At 34.9% G+C, this 24,351-nt stretch overlaps 1 protein-coding gene across 4 annotated transcripts in view; it reads right to left on the minus strand.

Annotated features, from left to right (window-relative positions):
- Positions 1-803: 803 nt before the first annotated feature.
- Positions 804-24,351, minus strand: part of KLHL13 (kelch-like family member 13) — a 103,712-nt gene continuing 80,164 nt past the window's right edge. For all 4 annotated transcript variants that reach the window (XM_012727276.1, XM_012727275.1, XM_004685732.1 and 1 more), the window contains 5 exons: positions 22,694-22,826; positions 22,054-22,250; positions 11,659-12,454; positions 4,996-5,109; positions 804-2,371 (listed from right to left, as the gene is read on the minus strand). In XM_012727276.1, coding sequence (XP_012582730.1) covers positions 1,884-2,371; positions 4,996-5,109; positions 11,659-12,454; positions 22,054-22,250; positions 22,694-22,826 — 1,728 coding nt within the window. In that variant the 3' untranslated portion in view covers positions 804-1,883. The remainder of the gene's footprint in view (positions 2,372-4,995; positions 5,110-11,658; positions 12,455-22,053; positions 22,251-22,693; positions 22,827-24,351) is intronic.

Raw genomic sequence — 24,351 nt, forward strand, 5'->3', positions numbered from 1 at the left:
TAACACTCTATTTTACAAAACATTTTTTCTATTTATTTTTTTTTTACTTTTATCTTTTATATAATTGTGTATTTCCCCTAGAATTCCAACCAACTCACCATCACATAGTCCTTTGTGCCCTTCTCTCCCCTGTTTTGATTCCTTTTCTGCCCCCTCCCTCACAGAATGTCTCTAATTTATGGCTTCCTGATAATTTTGTTGTTTTAAAATTATTATTATTTTTTCCCCTGATACCTTATTTGGTTGCCCTATATTCCTCCTATAAGTGAAACCATTCGGTATTTTTCTTTTTCCTTCTGTCTTATTTCACTGAGCAAGATCCCTTCCAGCTCCATCCATATTGCTGCAAATAGAAAAACATTTTTAATTTATAATTTTAGTTGGAAACAAGTCTCTTAAGTTAGTTCAATAATCCTTTTTCATTTGGCTAGATGGATCTTTCTTGAATATCAGGAAAACAGACCTCAGAAATTTTACCTGCATTTAGGGCTTAGATATGTCTGGTAGTTCTTCTGTGGGGATGAAGAGTCCATAAGCATCTTCCACGAAGTAACTCCTCAAAGAGAACAAGCAATGAATTTTGACCAACAAGGTTAGAATGAATCAAATTATTTTTTCCTTGAATGCAAGTCATTAGCATTCATTTTTCATTAACAATAACCCAATAACTATTTAGTGCCCTAAGACCTGATCACTTGAATATTGTCAAGCATGTGCTTATAACTGTGCATGTACATAGAAATACACACATGTACATAAAAGGAAAATCAAATTGGACAATAATGGGATGCCTCAGACCAAAATGACATTAAATGTTTTTATTGAACAAAAAAAAGATAAAACATGGAAGTTGACTTCACTGAGCAAAAGCAGCTTATCAGGGCAGCTGCTGTACTTTGTGCTAAATAACCTCATGAACAGAGAGTATACAGAATACATATAATATGTAAGATATCTCAACAGCAAAGGAGAAGGTAGAGATTATAGTTTTGGAGATACAATTTGATCAGGTGACCAATTTAGTGGCTAAAAATTTCTAGCCCTTATTCACCCCAATTCAGTATGACTCCACATAGATGCACTCCCATTTTAATGGGAGCTGCTTTTTGGAATATTTTTTTTAAAAATTCATATCTATTTGATGTACCACCCAATTTTAAAAAATTTGCATTTGATATATGTATCCATGTAAAAATCCCAAACCCTTGTTCATAAGTAGAAGGGTCATGCTTTTTTTTAAATTAATATTGGTGAATTTCAGTTATTATTTCTCCTGTGTGTCTAAGAAACTTTATATGTTCTCAATGCACCCACACAGTCGGGTGGGTTGACAGATATGTCAAAAATACTTTATGAAGAGGGAGGTAGCTCATGCGAGTTGGCAACCTTTTGTCTATTGTTTTCTGTTGGAGCAGGCTGCCTCCCTTTGAGGCATCTTACAGTCAAAGATGAAATGAAAACTTTTGACTTTGAAGCATAGTTAGCACAGTTGTACATTTACTATAATCCACCTTCAACTTAGTTTATTGGGCTTTCGAATGTAAGATGACAAATACCTTACATCCAGTACACAGCATCAAAAAGTACTGAAGAAACATTTTATAGACAATACCTTGGTTGTTTTTTTTTTTTTCTTTTTATCATAGGTTAAGCATCAGCTTCTATGGAATACATTTCCAGAATGGTTTTGTCACCACTTTATAAACACTCTAAGCCAAACAAACAGCACAAATAACATCAATGTCATCTTTTTTCCAATATCTGTATCAATTACTGGAGGCTAATCCTAACATACACTACTTAAGGGGGAAGGGGAGAAAAAGAAGAGAATCCAAGACACATTGCAAAGATAGGACTACAGCATCTTAGTTGTAGGGTTGATCTTACGGTGCAGAAAGAGGGGACTCTCTAGAAGGTGATGGTGTGGATTCTTCAGGTGGAAAAACCGTGAGTGTGCAAGCTCGGATGCCACCCAGGGACTCTGGGAGATCAAAAACCTTATGCCATTCATCTTTATCTGGATCATATTTCTGCACTATCTCTACCATACAACGGTTATTCCAGGAATACCCACCAACCACATAGATTTTATTTTCAAACACAGCGACCCCAACATCACTCTGGCCTCTTAACATGGCTGCAATTGGGGTCCACTGGTCAAGGATAGGTGAGTAGTATTCACAGCTTAGGACATCATCATAATCACTTGTTCCTCTGAAGTGATTGCCACCAATGACATAGAGCCTTTCTCCCACGGTACACATGCAGTGCAGGCCTCTGACGGTGGTCATCGGTGCCTTCTGAATCCATTTGTCAGTATCAGGGTCAAAGCACATGAGCTCCTTTTGGAAAGTGTCATGAGTAATTCCTCCTAAAGAATGAAAATAATAGGCATGATGTAACAGATTCTTATAAAAATGCAAATGTATATAAAAGACTGCCATAGTTAACTTGCCCATGTTATGACATTTTATAGCTTATCAGTGGTGTTCATAGAAAAAAAAAATCCACCCTCTACAGATACTTCACTAAAGAAGCCATCCAGATAGCCAACAGGTATAGAAATAACAAGTGTGGGTGAGAATGTGGAGAAAAAGGAACCCTTGCATAGTGTTGCTGGGAATATCAACTGGCCCAGCCCCTATGGAAAGCAGTGTGGAGGCTTCTCAAAGTGTTATAGTAGATCTACCACGTGATCCATCAATTCCACTCTTAGGTATTTAACTGGAGAATTTAAAAATGTAATTTGAAGGGATATATGCTCTCTTATGTTCATTGCAGGACTATTTATAAAGCCAAGTTACGGAAACCATCTAAGCCCAGACACAGATAAGTGGATTAGGAAAATGTGGTCTTCTACACAGTGGAATACTACTTAGCTATAAAGACAAGATAAACTCTTGCCATGTGTGACAACATGGATAGAACTGGAGGGGATAATGCTAAGTGAAATAAACTAGAGAATAAAGACAAATACTGAATGGTGTCACGTAGAGAAACAAACTCAAGGGTCAGATAGAACCAAACCAATAACAAATCCTAGATATATGACTGTAGAGTTGAGGCTGCTAGAAGAGGCACAAAATGCGAGGGGCCAGTGGACCATGGTGGCACCCTGATGGCAGGAGTGGTGTGATGACACACATCTAAAGGAATGTGATCCTAGACCTAAAATTCCTATGCAGTGTTGTGAACAGATATTTACAATATAATTTAAAAATCTTTAAATCTGCCCTTTATAAATAAGATTAATAAGAAAATAACATTTTGTCTCCTTAAAGAGCAAAAATATAGCTTATATTATTGCAACAACTTTGATAGAGACCTGTGGGATTTAAGAGATTTTAGTGAAGTAGGCATGGTGACAGTACTTTAAATTCCAGTTGCCCATTTCCTGTCTTGTCAAGACAACCTACTCTAGTTTCTCATTAGAATTGTGACTATGAAGTTAAATAAATCAAAATGTTTTGAAAAAGCTGAATATGTTATATGAATATATAAGTTTATAACAACAGTCAGAATTTACACACACACACATATATAATTTTGTCTGTGCTGACAGTTTGGTCCTGATCTATTGAGGCCATATCATCAACAAACTGTATTCTTAGACTCTACAAGGAAAGAAGAAAGAAGACTATACATTCTGCAGACGAGGGAGAGAAGTAAACTCATCTGGAGCCATATCATTCAAAGCTTTACTACCTGGTGAGCAGATGGCAATCACTGTTTTTTGGGTTTTTTTCCCCTACATTTAAAGATTTTTTTTCTGTACTATCCAGAATTCCTAGAGAGCAAAGCTCTATTTTTTGGTCTCAAATCTTCTATGGTCCCTATCCTGCTCTTGACCAGGAAGATCATGTGTACATTATATGCCAGTTATACCAAAGCACCACTAGAATAATTTGGATGCATTTCTACCCCCAGAGGATCTGGAGCTCTCGTTATAATGGCACAGCAGCTACACACATGAACCAGGTAGTGTAAGTCACTGATCAGTGGAGCACGTGATTTCCTGGGTGACTCTTTTAATATATGATGTCCTGTAGTTGCTCACAAATGTACACCAGAAACCCGCCAATCACACACTGCAGGGCTTTCACTGATCCTTTTTGATTGCAAATTTCATAAGGCAATGTTCAGAGACTCCGACCATGAGCATCACCTTAATGCCTGTGTTCTCTAATATTGTAACTGTTGGCCTGGCACCAGGAGGCCCTCAAAAGGGGGGGGGGGAACAACTCTCAAACACAGACTGTGTTAAGACCAAATGATGAGAACCTACGTAATGACGTAAAAATTGAATAGCAGAAGCAAACATTAAATTAAAAAAATAGGTCTCCTTTCTAAGTTCTATGGAAGGGTAATTTGAACACCGACAATTTGAGAATAAAAGTTGTTAGTAGGAATCGGAACCAGTTATCACTATTTCAGAATTTTTTATTAGAAAATCACAAGTGCATGTGACCATAATACAGGTAATCAATACAGATTTATGCAATGACATCAGAGCAGAACCCCATCATAATACTAAGGAAAAGAGAAATACTTATTATGAACATTAATATGAATTATATGTATATTGTAAGCAAGTTTAGTGAACAGTAGACCTTATACGTTATATAACGATATATTTTCCTCATCACTCAGATAAATTTTCAACAAAAATGAATTAACTGTTGCTATATATAATATGAATGGTGGTTATTAAGAGTACAGAGGATAAGGCCACAAAGGCAAATTGCAGCCCAACACTTTTCAATTAATTCTAAGCTATACATTTATAGCAGAATTGGTTTGCTGCTAGTCGTATGAACTTAAGACTACCAAAGGCATTCAAGGGCAAGTGCGCACACACAGCATCTTCTAAAATCAACATAAAATATATTTTGATGATCCATTTTTCTGGATTACTAACACTGTGGAAAACTGACGATACAGTTAAACGTTTATGGATTATATTAATTGCATTGCACTTGCACTCTAATTGCTTACCTGAAATATACATTACTCCTCCATACACAGTCCCAGCGTGGCCATAGTGGGGCTCACTCATTTTGGCAACATAGGTCCACTCATTTGTTCGTGGATTGTAACATTCCACTGTAGCTGTTGTTAAAAAAAAAAAAAGAGGAGAGAAAATGATTTTTCATTTCAAGTTTAGCAATTCTTCTTATCAGTAACGTCCAAATAACTGAAACACATTGATTAGACATGAGATATTCTTTGGGGATCTTTTACATTATTTATTAAGGTTATGTTAATATTACAAATCATTAATACATGTTACATTCATTTTGATAATGTAATAAGCTAATACAATTCTGTCATTGCATACATCAGTATAATTTACTTTCAGTATCTTTTTACATCTTTATAATTTGACATTTCTCCCATTTTTTTTGCTCTAAAACTATTGGAAGATTTAAAAAATCATGAGAAAAATTTCAATTCTTGTCTCTCCAGTTACTATAACATATAGGAAACAAAAGTTAATCGATAAGAAGCAAATTTTAAGTTGAGAATGAAAGTGTGTTTATTGCCTCTGTGTCCTGATGCTTATTGCTTTATTTCATATACAGACGACAAGATGAACACTGACAGTCATTTTATTACATTTCCACATTAAGGACAATAGTCTGCACATATCCATGACCATTGCAGCCCGCACTGCTCTTAACCTGCAGATGACAGGCAGCATAATATGATTTTTTTTCTTAAATGGGGCTAATTCTTCTCAGTAATAACTTTATCATCTTTAACAGAATATATATTGGAGAAGCAACCTCATCTTAATTAAATATCATTTATAACCTCAAGAACAGAATGACGGCAAGCCAAACAGAAAATGTGATCCTTTCTTAGATATAGGCAGAAGGAAACAGTGCTGTTACCTGCTTAAAAGTACAAAGTCTAGATTGATTGGAAAAGTTTATACTATTTATTGTAGAAACTGTCAGTTGAGTTGTAACCCAATTTCTTTTCTCTCCTTGCCCTACATTTTTCTCACTAACAAAACCACAAGACTGGTCAAAGATGTACTATACCACACCAAATAAATTCAAATTAGTAAGTTCCCTTGAAGCTGGATTTGATGGTATGATATAGTTCTAGGTAATGAAATGGAAGCATAAGTCTACTGACATGGAGCTCTTTGATCAAGTTATTGGAATAAGCTTTGGATACTTGCAGTCAAATGCAATCCTAACTCTTAAGCCATCCTTTGAACAAGGGTTCTTAAAACTAAAATAGAGAACAGGTAAAACTAAAAAGAGATTACTTTTCTACTCTATTCATTAATTGCATTTCTTCATCAAAGTCAATGTGGAAGTTCTCATTTCTCCTCTAATGACACCTATATTAGATCATTCCTCAGGTCCCCTTTTCACTTATTTGAGTTTGAATTTTTAGTCTTATTTCAAAGGCTTTTACCATTCTTATTTTGATCTCATTAGCTTTATTTATTGCTTCAGGCTTAGAGCCTTATTATCTCTCTCTTCTACATCCTTCCATTAAATGGTAAGATTCTACAAAAATTGGCACAAAAAATAAGAGCTATTTCTACAATGATAAGTTAAAACTGCCACATACTCTAGTACTGTATTTGACTATTTCTAGTCACTGACATCGTCTTTAATGTTTATATGCCTTTGTCATGACTTTCATGAAATTGACAAGCAAAATCCTACTCAATGTGCATTATCATCTCTCTCCACTTATAGAGGATCTCGTGTATTGATCAGTACTTGGCATCAACAAGTAATTAATGGTGGCAGGGTTTGATCTGATAAAAATAGTATTATCATGCATCCTATCAGCACAGGGATTTTAAAAGACTTCCAGAGACCATCTTTTTTATCCATTTGATATGAAAGACACGTTTTACTGTACTTCTACAATTTTCTTAATGAAGAATTCTGCTTTGAACTTTCTAGAGTACAACAGTCTAATTCAATCTTTTCTGATGCTGCTTCCATTTCATTCTTTTTATAGTAGAGCTAGAAACTGAATAACTATTCACTCATTATGATTATTAACCTCCTATATAGAAAGATATTGCTGTCCTTCTATTAATGAATTACATTCCTTTGTTAACACGGTTCATAGGATCCATCAATACTTTCCATGTTGGAGTCCCTCAATAAAAGATGGCTGTTAATCATCAATAACTACTGTGGATTAGTTCAACATCCTGAAACTTGTCTTCTTCCCCCCAAAATAATCCATCCCCTTTAGCTTTTCCAATAATTTAATCTTCATGAAATTTTAGACGTTCTAGGCAGAATTACTGTTATTGTTATAGAATACATATAATTAAAAATATATATGCCTGCTTTATTTCTACTCTCCATATTTACAAGGCAATGAAATAGTTCGTGCCAACAACCTTAATAGTGGGAGGGGGCAACGGCTACTACAAGCCAAAGAGCACAAAGCAGTGGTTCCATCTAAGCCTTAGTGGTTCCATCTTAGAGAAGTGGGAATGGCAATGCGATAATGGGGAAAATCTCAAGCAGAGGTCAGAGGGTAAATTATAGCCCATAAGCCAAACCCAGTTTGTTGTCTGCTTCTAATACAGCCTGTAAGATAACAACAATAGTTTTTGCAGTTTTAAGGAGTTGAAAAAATTATTTTGTTATAAATGAAACTTTTATGGAATTCAAAATTTGGAGTTCATATACAAAATTTTGCGAAAACACAGGCCTCCTGCACTGTTTATAATTTGTTTATAATTTGTTTATAGCTTCTTTTGGAATATAAAAATCAAACAGAGTTGATTAGTATGAACAGAGATCCAATGCCCACTTACAGAAGTTTGCTGACCCCCCCGTCTAATCATCTTCAGCTATCGGGCAGCCTCTTATTTAAATTAGAGAGCCCCTGCAATTTAGAATTACATTTAGGTTGGTACTTTCATGCAGCTCATTAGGGATTCTTATTTCCTCAGGTGATTCCACTGGCGTCCAGAATCGGTCCCAAGGCAACTTACTTGTTCTTTGAGATAAGGAAAGATATTAGACTGAAGAGAAGCCATTTGGACAATAATGACTTCCATAGAGGGGCAGTGGTGATGGTGCACTTTTTAGAACCCTAGCATGCAGGCTGGTGATGGGGTGCTTAATGAAGAAAATCCCAAACCCATTAAGGATTATAGAGGCATCTGATAAATTCCAGTAATTCTATTATATGTTTATTACAAAAAAAAAAAACCTAACAAGCTTTCTATTAGTTATTTCATTAGCTGAAAGCTTTACTTATTAATATTTAATGGCAGTAAGAGTTATCTGAGTTGTCATATTTCTCTTCAATATAGAAAACCTCAATGGTAGATCGATTTCTTATATGACATAACTTTGAAGATGCCAGAAATAACTGACTCCTTTTTCACCTATGTGACAGCTACTCTAAGCTTCCCCTAGTTTCCCATTATGCCTGGTGTCCCAGGAAGTGGTATTTCTGAGGAATTATATTTCAGCAATAAAATAGGCTAAACACACACCAGTAGCAGCTTTTTGATATACTATGGGCTTGGTTCCATATATTACCTGAAAGGATTTTAAAAGTGAAAGGCATGAAAATAATCTAAAATGTCTAACATGTTGCTACTATTTTCTTTTCATAATTGTACATAAGTAGTGGTTATTGTATGTATGAGGAAGAAATGATATAGTGGTGCTAATGAACCTATTAAACTGTTAAATGACTCTCCAATCAATCCCTTTTCCATTTAAAAAAAAAAATGTGTGTAGAACAGGAGAAATAAAAGAAATCCAAACTCAAACTGTAGAAGATTGACTGTAGAACTGAGGCTAAAGGAAGGGGAGGGTGGGAGCAGGGAGCAAAACAGGGAGGGGGCCCAATGGTCTATGGTAGAGGACAATGGACATGTTGGTGGTGGGTGTGGCAACAAGTATCTGAAGAGGTGTATTCCTATACCTCAAAATCATATAAAATGGTAACTAAGGTTTCCTTAATAAGAAACTGTACAATTAAAATTTATTAAAATAAATAAAAACCCAGCCTCTGGCTGGAACATTCAGCTATATAAGCAAGAATTTCTTTAGAAACCAAATCTGCTATTCTACAAAACAATGGGCCTCAGAAATCTGGAAAGGGCAATGAATTCACATACTTTTATTATTTCTACAAAGGAAATATTATTAAGATAGAATTTAAAAGAGTTCATTGATGTTGTTCTTTTGGGAGACAATCAGGGCAGGTTATATCGGGTTTGGTTAACTCAATAATACAGAATATGACAAGATGGGACAGTTCTTGATTCTACTTGAAGCAAACAAAATAGAAGAACTCAAGAAAGGTGGAATGGATCAGAAATTAAACACAAAGTCTCTTGCTTCTTGGTTTTATATAAAGACTCTGGCCAGAAGATTCTCTTAGAATCAAGACTCCTGATTAGAGTGCACTTAATAAGTTGATCATATGACTTATAACCCCCTCCAACATATTTTAACTTAAAATATTTACTAAAGAGCAAATTTGCTGGGTATACTGATTTCAAGCAATTATTTTCCATAAAAGTTCAGTTGTAAATTATAGGAGATAATTTCAAAAGGAAAGAAGTATCGTATAGTTGGCCTTTAAGTGAAATTTGAATTGTTTCTCAGTATTGAGGGTTTGTGTCTATAATAATGATCATAGGTATATTTGTGCAAAATGCAGTTTGTGGTTCAAGATGAAAATGAACCAATATTTACCATCTAGTGAGAGAATGTTTTTCAGAATATGTAAATAATTGTCTTTTGGATTAAACTTTGGGAGATTATGCTTTTAAAATCTAATATAATCAAATTGTGATGAATGTAGTATAGCCCATAAAAGGCATAAATTTCTCATTCCTTTTTATTTTGAAACTGAAATACGAAAGACAGATTTTAATAAAAGATGGAGGCACTGATTTTTGAAGGCCCAAGGAAGTCAACTACTTGCCTCAAAACTGTAGTTTATTTCTTATTCCTAATTGAACATAATTTGGGAAGAGCTCTACCATGGTGGGGGTGCAATCAGAAAAATAAAGAACATAACATTTTGTTTGATTTATACAATGACTCTCCAATGACTCTCCGAGGCCCGAAAACAATACATTCTCAGAAGAATAAAGTTGTTAGTTAATATGAGGAACAATATGGCAAACACTCAGTAGTGGCATATTTATGGGAGGGGGGGTGGCAACATCACTGAGCAAGCACTCACTAAAAAGGGGACCTATTTCCTTTTGGAAAAGAAGCTTCAAAATGACCTATAATTTGTTTAATGGTAAGATTATATTATACCAGTGTTTTTTTCTAAGAAAACACCAAGAACCATTTGCATCTTGTGGATGTTTTCTGTCACCATAAATTCAATGTAATGTAATAACATGAAATGAAATATATGGGTTAGCTGAGGACACCTGCAATGACAACTCTATACCACAGGTATGAACCCTTGTGGGTCATAATCTGACACCTACTTCAATCTGGAAAATCTGATCTTAGAAAAACAACATTGTGACAACAGAAAAATAACAAACAACAAACAAAGCAAAAAAACAATGGTTAGGAAAGGTCAGTAACATTAAGATCATTTCAATTCCAAGAAGTGGCCTGGTATGCTGTAAAGTGTAGGAGCTGAGAGCAGGTGAAATATACACTTGAAATAGCTTATTTCAAATCCACCATATTTCCTTTTATTTCTTAGAATTCTGAAGATTTTTTTAAGAAAGAGTTTGATAATTACTCTGAATTACCAAGAGTTAATGCCAATTTTTAGATGTCCCCAGCATTTATGAAGCCTAGGAATACTGGTCAACTACAAAGACTATAAAGGAGAATAAAACAAGAGGGATGAAATATGTCAAACAGTGATGGTAATGACTTATATGGAGGGAACAACATAAAATGTGGTCTTTCTGACTTCCTTTTTGAACAACTATCACCTTCCAGTGTTACCTAAAATAACAGAATTATACTGTCTAGTGGTAATTCATGAAGCCAAAGCACTGCTATGTTAACTGTACTTGTGATTGATCTTAAATTTAGGAAGACAAAGGAGTGGCTATCAGATTAAGTTTACCAGATAAGTTTAGAGTGAAGAAAACTAGTGTTTCAAGACAAAATGATTTTTAAAACTCAGTCACAGATCATAGTACTTTTAGTAAATACATTTTAGATATACCAAACTTTGAATATTTAATCCATAGAGATAACTATCTTATTATGTGGTCTCTGGTATGTAACAGATTATGTAAAATGATAAACAATAAAAGGAAGGGTTAAAACCTATTCAATAAAATATTATGTGAGATTTTAAAATGGAAAATGAGGAAACATACTAAACACCTATCCAATATTCTATTAGAACTTAAATGAATGCAATGTAATCTGCAGTTGGATCTTTAAAGAAAGACCACACATAATGCACAAATAAATTATTCTGCAACATACTGATATATTTTGAAAACCTAATTCTTACCCTGGCCATCAGTATCAGCCTAGATAAGGCATAGAGATTGTCTCTGATATTTTCTAAGAAAAACCATTTAAAATCAAACCCCAGTTACATTGTTTTTTGTCTTACTTTAGAACAGCTTATTTTCTGATTTAATGGGAACCTGGGGGTAAAGACATTAGACTTTATGTTTAATTTAAATGCACTTACGCAGTTCACCAGCCGCATTGCGCCCACCAACTGCATACAGATATCCTTTGAGGGCACTTAGGTGGAAGAAGGTGCGCTTTTCATTTAAAGATGCAACTTGCATCCATTTATTGTATCGAGGGTCAAATCTGAAGACTGTATCGACTGCTGTTTTTCCTTTTGTGTCATAATTACTCTGTCCACCAACGACATAAAGGAAATTTCCAATGACAGCAATGCCATGCTGGTACCTTGGGGCATCCATGGGGGCTAAGGATTTCCATTCGTGGGCCTTCTCATCATACATGCGCAATTCCTTGCTGACAACCAGCTGCTGCCTCAGCACTCCTCCCAGTGTAACCAAATGAGTGGTGTCAGAGCGAATGGCAGTCCTGTCTGACTGCATAACTGGCTGCATATATGGCATCATTTGGTAATTGCTGGCTTCCAAAAGGAGATTCACACAAGTATTGTCAGTTCTCATAAAATCCACGGTTTGCACATAATTAATGAGCTCCTGTGGTGTCATCAGTGGAAAGCGTATGTTCTTCATTAATTTTGCAGCAAAGTCCATCCGAGGCTCTTCCAGACGCAGCCAGCGGCAGGTAGCCTTAAAGAGCTCCAGTTCAGTGCAGTGCTTAAGGCTGTTACTGGAAAGCACGAAGGCAAGCCTCTCAAAAGGGAGTTTCAAGAACTCCCCGGTGCTCAGCAATGCAGGAAAATTCTTCAAGACGAAACTGTTAACATATTTATCCACTTCTGTCAGATTGTAGGTATTGGCAATCCTTCCAACTTCGACACAATTGTCTAAAGTGACCTATTATGTCAATGAAAAATAATTTTTAAAACGTGACAACTTTCAAGACACTCTCACCGGGACAAAATAAATAACTATTCTGGGATAAGTTATGCTTTTTACTGTCCATATAGCTGTAAATAGAGTGTGTCTAAACATATTAATGATCTCCAAAGAATTCGCAAGTCACCTGTACCTAATCCAGCAAAAGGGTGACTAAAATAAAATGACCAAAGTCAGTAAGTTAGAAGTTACTCTAGCAAGCAATGTTTTTACTTGACCATGGCTAAAATAATTACTGTTCTCAACTAAAACGTGTATGTTCCACCCCAGGAAAATTCTGGCCACGTGGAAATTTTGGAATAATAGAAGCCTATTCTAATATGGGTTTGGTGAAAACTGACTAATTAGAATCATAGCAAAGCAGGGCAGAGTGAGCCTTGGTAGAAAAGCTGGATTTGATCCTTGCACTGGGTCAAAGAGCCAACAAGAATGAGACTGTCCTTGATAAGGACTTTTAACTACTTTTATTTTGTGACCCTCTCTCACCAGACACACGTGACCTTCTGACTTCTTCATCTGCCCATTACTTCATCTACTTTTTCTCTCTACAAGAAGCATCTCCTCCCCCAAACACACACACCTGGGTCACTCCTCCTTGTGGAACCTAAACTGCGTATCTTTGCTAGTCCCAAATAGACCATGTTGGCTAACGTTGCTGTTCTCTTGTTGAAGGATTAACAGTTCATCTTAATCCACTTCTCAGCCCAATGCTTAAAAGTAACAAAGTTAACAGATGTACAAACAAAAAAGCTCTTAAAGACCTGATCCCTAGATTTCTCTGTCCTTTAAACAGGCATCATTCATTACTTCAACTCATTTTGAGTCCTTGAAAAACTGTTTATAGCAAAGATCATTTAATAGAATAATTATTCCTAAACAGAAGTTATTTTCCACACTATTTGCCTGCAAAGTGAATGGGAACAGAACTTGTCACCTCAAAATACCCCTTTATGGTATAAGGATTACTTTAGGCTGGTTATTTTTAAGAACCAAGAGGCATGGGAAAAGATCTGAAAACCTAGTAGAAGTTACCCTTTTCCAAGAGATACTGACATTTATAAGGGAAATCTCCATTTGTAAGGGTGTCTCCCTTGCAGCCAAATCAGGATGAAAAAGATAATTAAATTTCTAGAGTCTTATCAAAGTAGACCCCAACAAAAATCTGCATAACAGTACTCTCCTTTTACTGTGTCTTTCCAGGTAACTTGCCCTAATTGGTCATCCCTCCCCACCCCATATCTTTTGTCTTTAGCTGAAAATGATATTTAAAGGTGGTGGCTTTCCTGGGTCTCAGATGTATTCAGAAGGTACACATGTTATTAAATATTTGTTTTTCTCATGTTAATCTGTCTTTCATTACAGAGAGTTATCAGCTAAGAACTTGAAGTGTAGAGGAAAAATTATTATTCCTCACATGGGCAAGGACATCGCTTTCTTAAGGGATGTGTCTGTATCAAATTACACACATAGTTTAGAAATAATTTAGTTTCTGATACCTAAGACAACAGCTTACAAGGTAGTTTTCCTCTCTTACTCTCAACATATTCTAGCTCTGACTGGAGTCAAAATAAGCCCAGAAAAATTCCTGAGCACAGGGTAAAAAAATATACCAAAACTAGATACCAGGAATGGAGAGATGTTATAGAGGTTGCCCTTTAGCAGGATCTCTAATAAATCGATAACTCAAAACTAAAAAGAGGAAAATCAAATTTCACAAGGAAGAAACCACAGAAACTGCTCTACCACACAAATTTTTCAATGGGTGTTTACAAACAGAGAGAGGTCACAGGCAAAGACTCAAATGTTCTTAATTTTGTCAGATATGTGCTAACTAATGTCACATAAACATCACCAATGTTATTAACTAAAAGGCAGATAGTAAAGAGGAAATTGGCTACTCTTTCTATAATCCTGTTATTTAAAAGCTTAGCTAAAACTAAAATCACTATCTTTCTGCATGAACTAATAGCCAGTTATGATTACACTGGATACCTGAAGGCTAATACACATATGCACACAAAGTTACTTTCAGATTAATTACCTCAAGAAAAATCTGAATTCTTGATTTACTTTATAGAAATGATAAAAGGAAATTAACAACTTATTATACTTATTGCTATATATTAAAATTTACCTAAGACAAATTGTAACACACACACAAAAAAAAAAAAATAAGAAAAGAAGAAATCACAGGCCTTTAAAATGTACAATACTTCGAGTTTCTAATAACATCATAAAAAGTACATTGCAATACAATTTTAGGGGTGGTGGATTGGTGTCTCATAAAATTATAGGTTGTGCATAATGAGAGCACACACAGGACCCTCGTAAAACCTGCATAACCAGACGCCAGGAAAACTGAGATAAGCTGAATCAGAGATACAACAGTAAACAATTCCAGCAGACTTGCCCCTTGTGAAAATAACTCCAGAAGACCCTCCTCTTACAGAAGAGACCCCCTCACATACACTAAATTTCCAGCAGTCTACTAGCCCTATGAAGACCCACTCTCCCTTTTCGGGGGTGGGGGGTGGGTGATTCAGCCTGCAGAGTTGTCCCTCATGGACTTCCAATAAAGGCCCTTCAGTCCAATAATCTCGGCCTCCTTTCTTTTCTAACAGTGCAAATGACATGATAATTACAAGGGTAGGTCAGCTAAGAAAATGTCTGCATTTTGTTTGCTGGAAAATGTCTACTTCCACACTGTTCACACTGTTAGGGAAAAGAGGCTGGAGTCAGTAAACAATGGCGCCTTTGCTGTGAAGAACACTGTGTGGAGAACCAAAGAAGTGTCCAAACGTCCACAGATGGAGCCCTTTTCATGTTGCTGAAAGAAGAGCTTGAAATAAAGACCTGACCGCCTCATACCTATAGGCATATTTTAGGATATGGATTTCAAATAACCTCTGGGCCTTACATCTTCCCAACCACAGCTCTGACAGTTCTGTAGTCAGGGAATTGCTTTCAAGTTATGAATAGCATTTCCCCCTTAACAATTAACTAAGTTTGTTGGAAACCAACCTCCTTTAGTTAATGGAAAATGTTACAAGTTAACTAGAAATCTTCTTTCCCTTAATAAGAAAAAATAGTTATGTATTTTTCTGTGCCCAAAACTGCAAGGACAAGGGTCTGTTACTCAATGAAATCAAGGAAATTGATTTCTCGGGCCCAGGTCCTTAGTTTGGTTCTGAATAACCTCTTTAATAAAGTTCTCTTTTACTAAGCTTGGAATTAACTTCACAGAGGTGATTATTTCTGTCTGCAATGCCTAATTGCTCAAATCACCTGAGGTGGAAGGGATTCCTACTACAAGTAATGGTTCCACTTTCTCAGCCAAGTAAGAAATAGCCCTTGCCCAGACCAAGGACAAGCTGCACTTTTGAGTGCATTTACAGATAAGCAAAGGTTGGTGACAACACAAAAACAATTTCCAAGTATGCAGATTCTCATCATTATTGATATGATTCAGAATAATAACGAAGAATGGGTACTTTAAATGGGCAAAATGGCACCATCCGTTATTAGTAAGTCACCAAATTTAAAACTAAATATATAGCATATAAAGTAAGCCAAGATAAAAGTCTAAAAACCAAATTGAAAAATTCGGAATTGGGATTTACTTCCTTGACCTTTTCCCTCTTCAATTTCTTGAAATAAGAAAACAATAACTAAAATAACAGGAGAAAGAAACCTGACTTTTATTTAAGAGTATTTGGGAGATACCAGTGCACTCAAGACATACACATACATAAGACTAGGGAAGACTTTAACAGACACTAGTCAATAATAGGAGCTTAGTCTCTTCTTAAAAATCAGTAGAGAATGATATTTCATAAACTTCCAAATTATAATCTTAATAAAAAGACCAAGTCATTTCTATAGCTCATGTATAATAGCTGCCGCACAGTGGGTCTAAAGCAAAGGTTAAAAACTGTGATTATTAGCAATATAAAATTTAAAGGAAGCGATGGTAGATACTACTAACAATGGAATACCTGTTGAATTAACACAGCAAATTACCAGAACTTTATTAACTTAAAAATATGTCTCAGATAAGCAAAATATGTAATAGGAAATTTCTACAAAGTACATGTAACCCAAAGATAATTAATTGCAGATTCTAGGGATTTAGAAGCAAAGTAAAACAATAGTTAATGATACAGGCAGATTATAAATGATGGACTAATGACAAACAGTTTTTGGAAAAAAGACAAGATTATTCAGTTACAGTTAATTTCAATCCACATCTCAGTCATAATTCATAAAAGTGTTTTAGCTAGCATGTCCCCAAATATTTAGCCTTAACAATATCAAATAAAGGATAAGTGCAGTAATAGAACATACAATACAATTTACATATGTAAAAGAATACATTACATTTTGAAAACATAAAACATGAAGCTTAAAGCTCAGCTTCTAAAAAGTCAACAATTTTTAAGTAGAGAAAAACTAATGTCATCTGAATACATAACCTGGCCAAAATTCCAAAGAAGAATCATTACAGAAGTTAATCCAAATAATTAAATTAACATTTTAAAGCACAGAAAAGCAAAAAAGGACAAAATTTTAATCAACTGTACATTTATGTTTCCTTGATATAAATTATTATAAAATATTCTATTACAATCAAACAGTCTCAATGATTATCCTAAAGGCAGGTCCAAGCATTATAATTTTCAAAGTGGTTCTCTCACCAACATTCTAGTAATCACTGTTGCTGTTATAAACTGTCCAAATGGCACAAGATGCACCTAAGCTTTGTCATTAAGATAATGTGATATTTTAATGGCAGGTTTCAGCTGAAATCCAATGGTGTTTTGATGATGATCACTGTGTTATACAAATTCTCATTTAAGAATAAAAAAGCAAATGTGTCTCTGCTTTTGAAGGGAAATGCAGAGACTAAGAAATTAGCTGGCAAAACCCCTTGGTCAATGTACCAAATTTTCCTAGTTTATTAAAACTAGACAGCTTGACATCAAGTACAACCAACACAGAGAAATACGGTATGTCCACAAAAAAAAAAGTAAGTTTGAGGGGCATAGGATGTAAGAGGCATCTTCTCCTGGAGCTTTCCACAGTTGAGAACATTGCTGAGTACAGGGAATGGCTTTTAGCTAAGAACATAAGGTGAGCAAAAAATGAAAACCTTTCTCTCAGTCTTTTTTCTTTCTTCAGATTCTAAATTCATACAACCCATGGTGTCTCTATAGAATCTAATTCTCTTATTCCTTTTTACTTTGAAGGTACTTATAGTACAAATTACTGTAATCGTTTTTGGGGAGAAGAATTAGATTGAGCTGAGGCTGGGTGTCTTCTCCAACAGTCTCAAAAGGCAGATAAGCAAAAATGAAGTGATTGAAGTTATAGGCTAGATTGGTATTTAGAATATTTAACCACTAGCACAATCCAGACACCAACAAACCAGAATAGATGCTTAACCATAAGCATAAGTAACCGGGTAGTATCTGGGTACTACTTGCTGAATATCATCCTGACAACAAGGAAGTCCAGACTGGTCAGTGGGAAGGGAAACCGTTTCAATTCATTGTAGAATTATATACTCAACTTTTTCTATAATGTGTATTCAATTTCCCCAGAGGTTAAAAAAGATTATCTTAAAAGTCAAGTTTGTCAATTTTTTTATGGATATAGCCAAAACTACATGTTCCACACAGGAAATCCTCATGTCAAGTATGTGCTTAAAGCTTGATGCAAAAGAAACTGTCTTTCCCAATGACGGATTTCTTTCATTGCTCCCATAAAAGAAACCCTTTTCTTTGCCTCCGCGGCTTTCCCACATACCAACCACATTTGTTTCCTTTGTTTCCCACCATCTCCAACTCCTCATAGTCCTCAGTCCCCTCCATAAAAGTCTTAAACATTTCATTGTGCACTGCCCACCCCCATCAATGGTAATACACATACAGACAACAATTATTTACTTATATCAAGGTAAACATAACTTATTATTCAATTGTTTTATGAAAATAATTTTAAAGAAGTGAATGGAAATAAAGCATCATCAAACCTAGAGCACAATGGCATCTTCAGTTCTCATTAAATATGTATTTATTAAAAAGTTGTTGCTCACCTTTGTTTTGTTTTAATTATTATGTATATTTGTGTGCTAATTTAGTAATAGTTCCAGTTCAATTACAGTTAGCCTATTTCAGTATTGTTATTGCCAAACTGGATTTTGTGGACTACCTAGTAATCACCTATAACAATATTTTCTGGAGCAAATGATAAATGTTACAATTTGCAAACAAATGATCAAGAAAAAAATTGAACTACAACCTATTTGCAAAACAGGGAATAGTTGCATGGTATTTTACATGCTGGAGTTACACAATGCCATAAAGACAAAAACTAATGTAATTTTTTGGGTACATAACTAAACAAAGGTAATTTTCCATTATCATCATGATATACAAAAGTACATGTATTCAGTTTTACAAAAAAATTTCTTTACCCTGCTTTATATTCTTCACTGTGATCCTTTTGTATTGATTTATAGTTCTCTTTTTCATAACTACCCAGAAAATAACACAGCAAGAACAAAGTGCCAGATCCTATAAGCTATAATATTAGTTACTGCCTGGATAAAAAGGGATGGCAAAGTTGAAAGGGGAGTAGTGCTTGTTGTACTGACCCTGATGATGTTACAGAAAAGTGATCGGTTTATCCCACAAAAGGGGGTGTGTTTTATTGTTGCACTTAACGTTATCATTCAAAACAAATCTATAAGCGCTTTATGGATTGCTTGTTGAATCACACTGTATCAACCACTGCTTCCTCTTCATCCACACAAATGAGGAGGAACGAAATAGAAAAAAAAATAGAAAAAAATTGCACTAGAAGTTATTTTTTCTTTCTGAAAGTTCATACCCAAGTAGTGTTCTAGTTCTGTGAACTATAATCACATTATATCATTAAAAACATGAATCTATTTCCACAGAATATTTGATTTAAGCACATAGCCCTTAAAACACAAGATTATTATATTTAAAAATTATCTCTGATAACTTGGCTTTTGGGAGAACTAAAAACAAATCCATCTTTGAAAAAATATTTATATTATTATCTTGAAACTTTCAGTTCCCATAACTAAGAAAAGGTACCTAGGGATAGTGTTCTCCAGATTCACTTGCCTTCTGAGAAGGAAAAGAGCAATAAGTAGAATAAGGCTGAGCATTTAACTAAGAAATGGAATGCATGAATGAGGATAAAGGGAAAGTTGAATTTTACACAATCAAAGCAAAAATCTACCAACTTTTCTCAAAAATTATCCTGGGTTGCGATAAGGGAGATATCCACTGTAAAATATCAGAGACAGCTTCAGCTTCAGCAAACAAGATAAAGGATAAATAAATAGAATGGTGCTAATAGGCGTTTCAAAAAATCTCATAGGCAAGAAAATTCTAAAATTGAGAGCTGGGAATAAACAATACCCCAAGTAAGCTTTGTCAGGGAGAAGCCTCTTCTTCATTAGAAAAAGGGTTTTTAGATGTCTACAGAGGACGCCAGGCATGAAGAATATAATCTTTAAGACAATATTAAGAGCTTCTAACAATGAAAACATTCCAAATAATAATACATACTGTTATAATAACTGTTTCAAAGAGGTTAAGGAATATAATTATTAGAAATTTGTCAATATTGCAGTTACTGTGTCGTCTTTAAATAAACTTTCTTTGAATAGCTGTCAAGAACAAAATTAGTTTCTAATATTGCTATTTTGATAATGATAACTTCACAAATTGTGCTTTACACAGCGTGGTCTTTGCATGGTCTTTGCATTCATGTAGAGGAACAGATCACAACCAATGTCTGCAGTGGTGAGTACTAAGCTTCAGTACTAGAGAACAGGTCAACAGTGCCTCTTGTTAATGATTAGTTTCAAAGAAACCATAGTATCTAGTCTGCTTCAAGACACCTACATGTTGCTAAGATCAGTTTAAAGCAAAGTTAAGAGTTCATAAACATAAATATTTAGTTATTTTAAGCTAATTATTGGACTTGAAACATTTCTAAAGCTAGAATCAATAATTTTTTCCTTGAAATGAAATTGTTATATGATGTCATGGAGCAAAACTACAGGCAAGCTGCTTAAAGCTCTTGAGGGAAAGGCCTTGCATGATTAAATTAAAATGAAGCTTAGCATCCAGATTCAGTTATGGCAACAAGCAGTATCAAGGGAAATTAACAAATTTTACTTGGGCTGCTTGTGCAATAGAGAAGAGGACAATACAAATCAACACTGTAAAACCAGCCATGCAGCCATAAAGTTTTCTTATTAGGGGTCAGTTTAAAAGTTGATAAGTAATTGTGAGACAGTAGTCTGAGTACTTAAAATAAAAATAAGCAAACAAAATACACTTCTGATAGTTCAGTTAAACTAGCTGTTGGCTCACTTTATAAAATTAGTAAAATCATTAAAGACACATTCTTTTGAAACAGGGTTTTAAAGATAGGACTCCATACTTAGTAAATGCAATTTAAAGGCCTAGCAGCCATTGTATAACAATATTAAAATTGATGAGTTAAAACCAATTGTATGAAAATTTATCATCTTTCAATAGAATGAGTTGGAAAATATATTCAAATTTCCATTGGCACAAATTCTATCACAAATGTAAATTCTATAAGCTCTGTGCCCTCCCTGGTGGCGCAGCAGGTTAAAGCACTGCACTGAGAAGCTAAAGCCACTTCCGCATGAGTTCGATCCCCGCCTTCCCCGGAGGAGACCACATGGCGTGGCAGACCTCTCCTGACCCGCCCACTGCTCCCCTCAGCAGTGTACTTCGTTGATCTGCCTGTTCTGCTCCCCACTCTGTCTCTGGTGAAGTCTCTCACTGCCCCTGAGTCTCTGGCATGTACCCCAGTTCTGTATGCACAAATAAATAAATCTTAAAAAAAAATTCTATAAGCTCTGGAAATCTTGGCAATTTATCTTTTGGACTTCTGGTTGCAAGAAGAAAATTTAAGGATCTCAATGAAAATAAGGTATTGTCTTCAGAAATCAGGTGATAGAGCTTTAACTGATAGTTGCATGTGGCCTCGTGTATCTATTAAAGAAGGGTAAAAATGATTCCATGGTGACTTACATCTTTAAAGGTTTTCCCTCAGGCATTAGTCCTTTTCAAGACTTAGCTCTATATTTAAAGGGACAAACTTATTAAGCCCATTTTTTAAAGGACTTCTAGCAGCTCAAGATTACTCTTACACAGAATTCTATTTTAAGAAGCCTGCTTACACAAAATAATTGAAGTGACTAAAAACCAGGTTAAAATATAGGATGTTATAAACAGGGTATCTATTATCAAACTGTAGAAGTGCCTGATATTTGACTACTAGAACATTTATCTTAAGTGTTTTGTAGAGTTGCACCTGTACAGTTTCCCTCTCAACTTGCTGCCACACAACACATCCCCTGACACCTCTCTCTAATGGTCATTTTCATGTGCCCACACAACAAGTTCAAGAGCTGCTCTAAATAGTCTATATCCAGAATCTAATGCAGAGAAATGTTCAAAGATTTGAGGACGTCTTACCCCAGATATGAGAAATACTTTGCAGAAATCCAAAACGGGCAGAATCTGTAGAAAACTGGCAGCTTCCAGTGTGTCTTGAAGTGTGTCCATATTAAGAGAAAGCTTTGCAGTATAAATGAAATCAATAATTTTCCTTAAACCGACTTTGCTCACGCCATGAAGCTTAATGCACATTAAATCTTGTTCTTTCATTCCACCTTAAATAAAAAGACATTCAATTAAATGAAAGTGGATAACTTAATTAAGGTCAACCTCACTTCTGCTGCTAATTAAAGGTAATAAAATTAAAGGAAAAGTTTTGTTCTGTGAAAGCATTCATGTCAGAGTTAGGTTTCTGTGTATTTTACAGTTAAAGAAAGTACTTATAAAATGAATGGCTCTCTACTAATGGAGGTCATATATGATTCAAGTGCTTCCAGAATGTTCTGTTACTTGGAATCTTTTGTTGGATAAAAGACTGCATCTATTAGTGGGATTCAGGTGGCCCATTCAGATGCATATGAAGAAGAAAAGCTGTGAAATAAGGTGGCTTGAAATATGATAAAGACACATACATTTCCCGAGTTGTAAAAGCAACACCCCAAACCTCATTTTTTCATATTGTTTTAACGTGGACACAGAGTTTAGTAAGGCAACCTACCTGTGAACATGGCCTTGAAGTAATCACTAGCAGATGCCATCATCACTCGATGTACAGGGAAGGCATCATCTGTGTCACCAGGCATCAAGGTCACATCGCAAAGCAACCCTTCAAGTCGGAGCTGGTCAAAGCCCTGTATCAAGGACAAGTTAAATCACTAACCAAGGTGCAATAGGTCACAAATCTTTTTGTGCTAAAGTCCAGTCTACATATGAGTGTGGGTGCAATGTTTTTCAATGTAAATCCAGTAAAATAATTACTCAGGAGAAGAAAAATATAAACTCAACAGTGTACTAGATAATATGATTGTGTATATTTATTTAATTCATTGTAGGAAAAAGATAAAATTAGGACAAATATAGATTAAGAAGAACATAAACATTCACTTATTTACACAGAGTTGGATTTTTACCTTATTTGAAAAGAATTACCGAGTTCAATTAGGGTGTTGGAATAGCATTCATTTCTATAAAAATATAATGTCCTTCTTTAGCACTTTACTAAGATACCTTGCTTTTTTCTTTTCTTTTTTTTTTTTTTTTTTTTTTTTTTTTTTTTTTTTTTTTTTTTTTGGAGAAAGAAAAGTAAAGAGCATTTGCATTAACTACAATACGGGAATTCCTTTCTACCACCTAGAGTGTTCCATCTCTGAGAATTAGGGATTGTGTCTTAGATAGTCTTATAAGTTGGCGCATTGCCTAAATAATCAGCTTTCAAATTTGGAATTTACGTTTGGATAAAAAGAGCACAGGGAGACCAACATGAAATTGTCCTCAAATTCCTAAAGTTTAGTGGAAAATTAACAGACTAACACCCACAGTTCAGAAACGGACACTACTCTGGTGAGAGGAAGCTCATACATTAGCTCTTGGACCCACTCCTTTGTCAGTTGATATCAGCCAGTGACAAACAGGCAGTGGTTCTTTGGTCTTTTCTGGGAAGAATGAAACACTTAAAAAGATGTTGATAGGCCAGTAAGATGCATAAGAGGAAGATAAATATACAAGTTTAAAAGGAGGCACAAATGAAGATTTTGGCAAGATTTAGTCTGCAGTTTCAAAATGGAAATGTACTGTTTCAAACAGAATTGTACTATTATAAAAGATCGCTAAGAAATATATACAAATTATTTTTTAATAAAAATGTACTATAGTAATATAGTACAAGAGGTGGAAATTAATCTATACCTTTCATATTTCAATAACTTCAGATAAAACTTTTATTTAAAGTTATGTTTTGTAGATTTAAGAAGCAAAAGGTGTAACAGTTGTAGAAATACTGATTCTCCACATATACATAATATAAATCTCAGTCTAAACATCATGTCTTTAATTTTTAAATTGTTTTTGAAAGAAAATGCTTGAATCTACAGAAATGAAACATCAAAGAGATAATGTGATCCAGCCACTTTCTCCATGGAGAAAGATATAAATATTCTTATTCCTCAAATATTTATACATTATACATATAATTTTTAAGACCAGGATTATGTATCATATTTTTCTTTCTCCAACAATGATCGACATATGTTTTTGTTCAGAAATAACCAACATTTCACAAATGCTCCTTTTCCTTTGTAAGCACAAACAATATATTTCCCCCTCACTATTCTCTATTTTCCATCAGTAAGTTGTCTTTTTTTTCTGTTAACAGAAAGC

The sequence above is a fragment of the Condylura cristata genome, unplaced genomic scaffold, assembly GCF_000260355.1.
Source record: "Condylura cristata isolate star-nosed mole 26May11 unplaced genomic scaffold, ConCri1.0 scaffold00019, whole genome shotgun sequence".
NCBI lineage: Eukaryota > Metazoa > Chordata > Mammalia > Eulipotyphla > Talpidae > Condylura > Condylura cristata.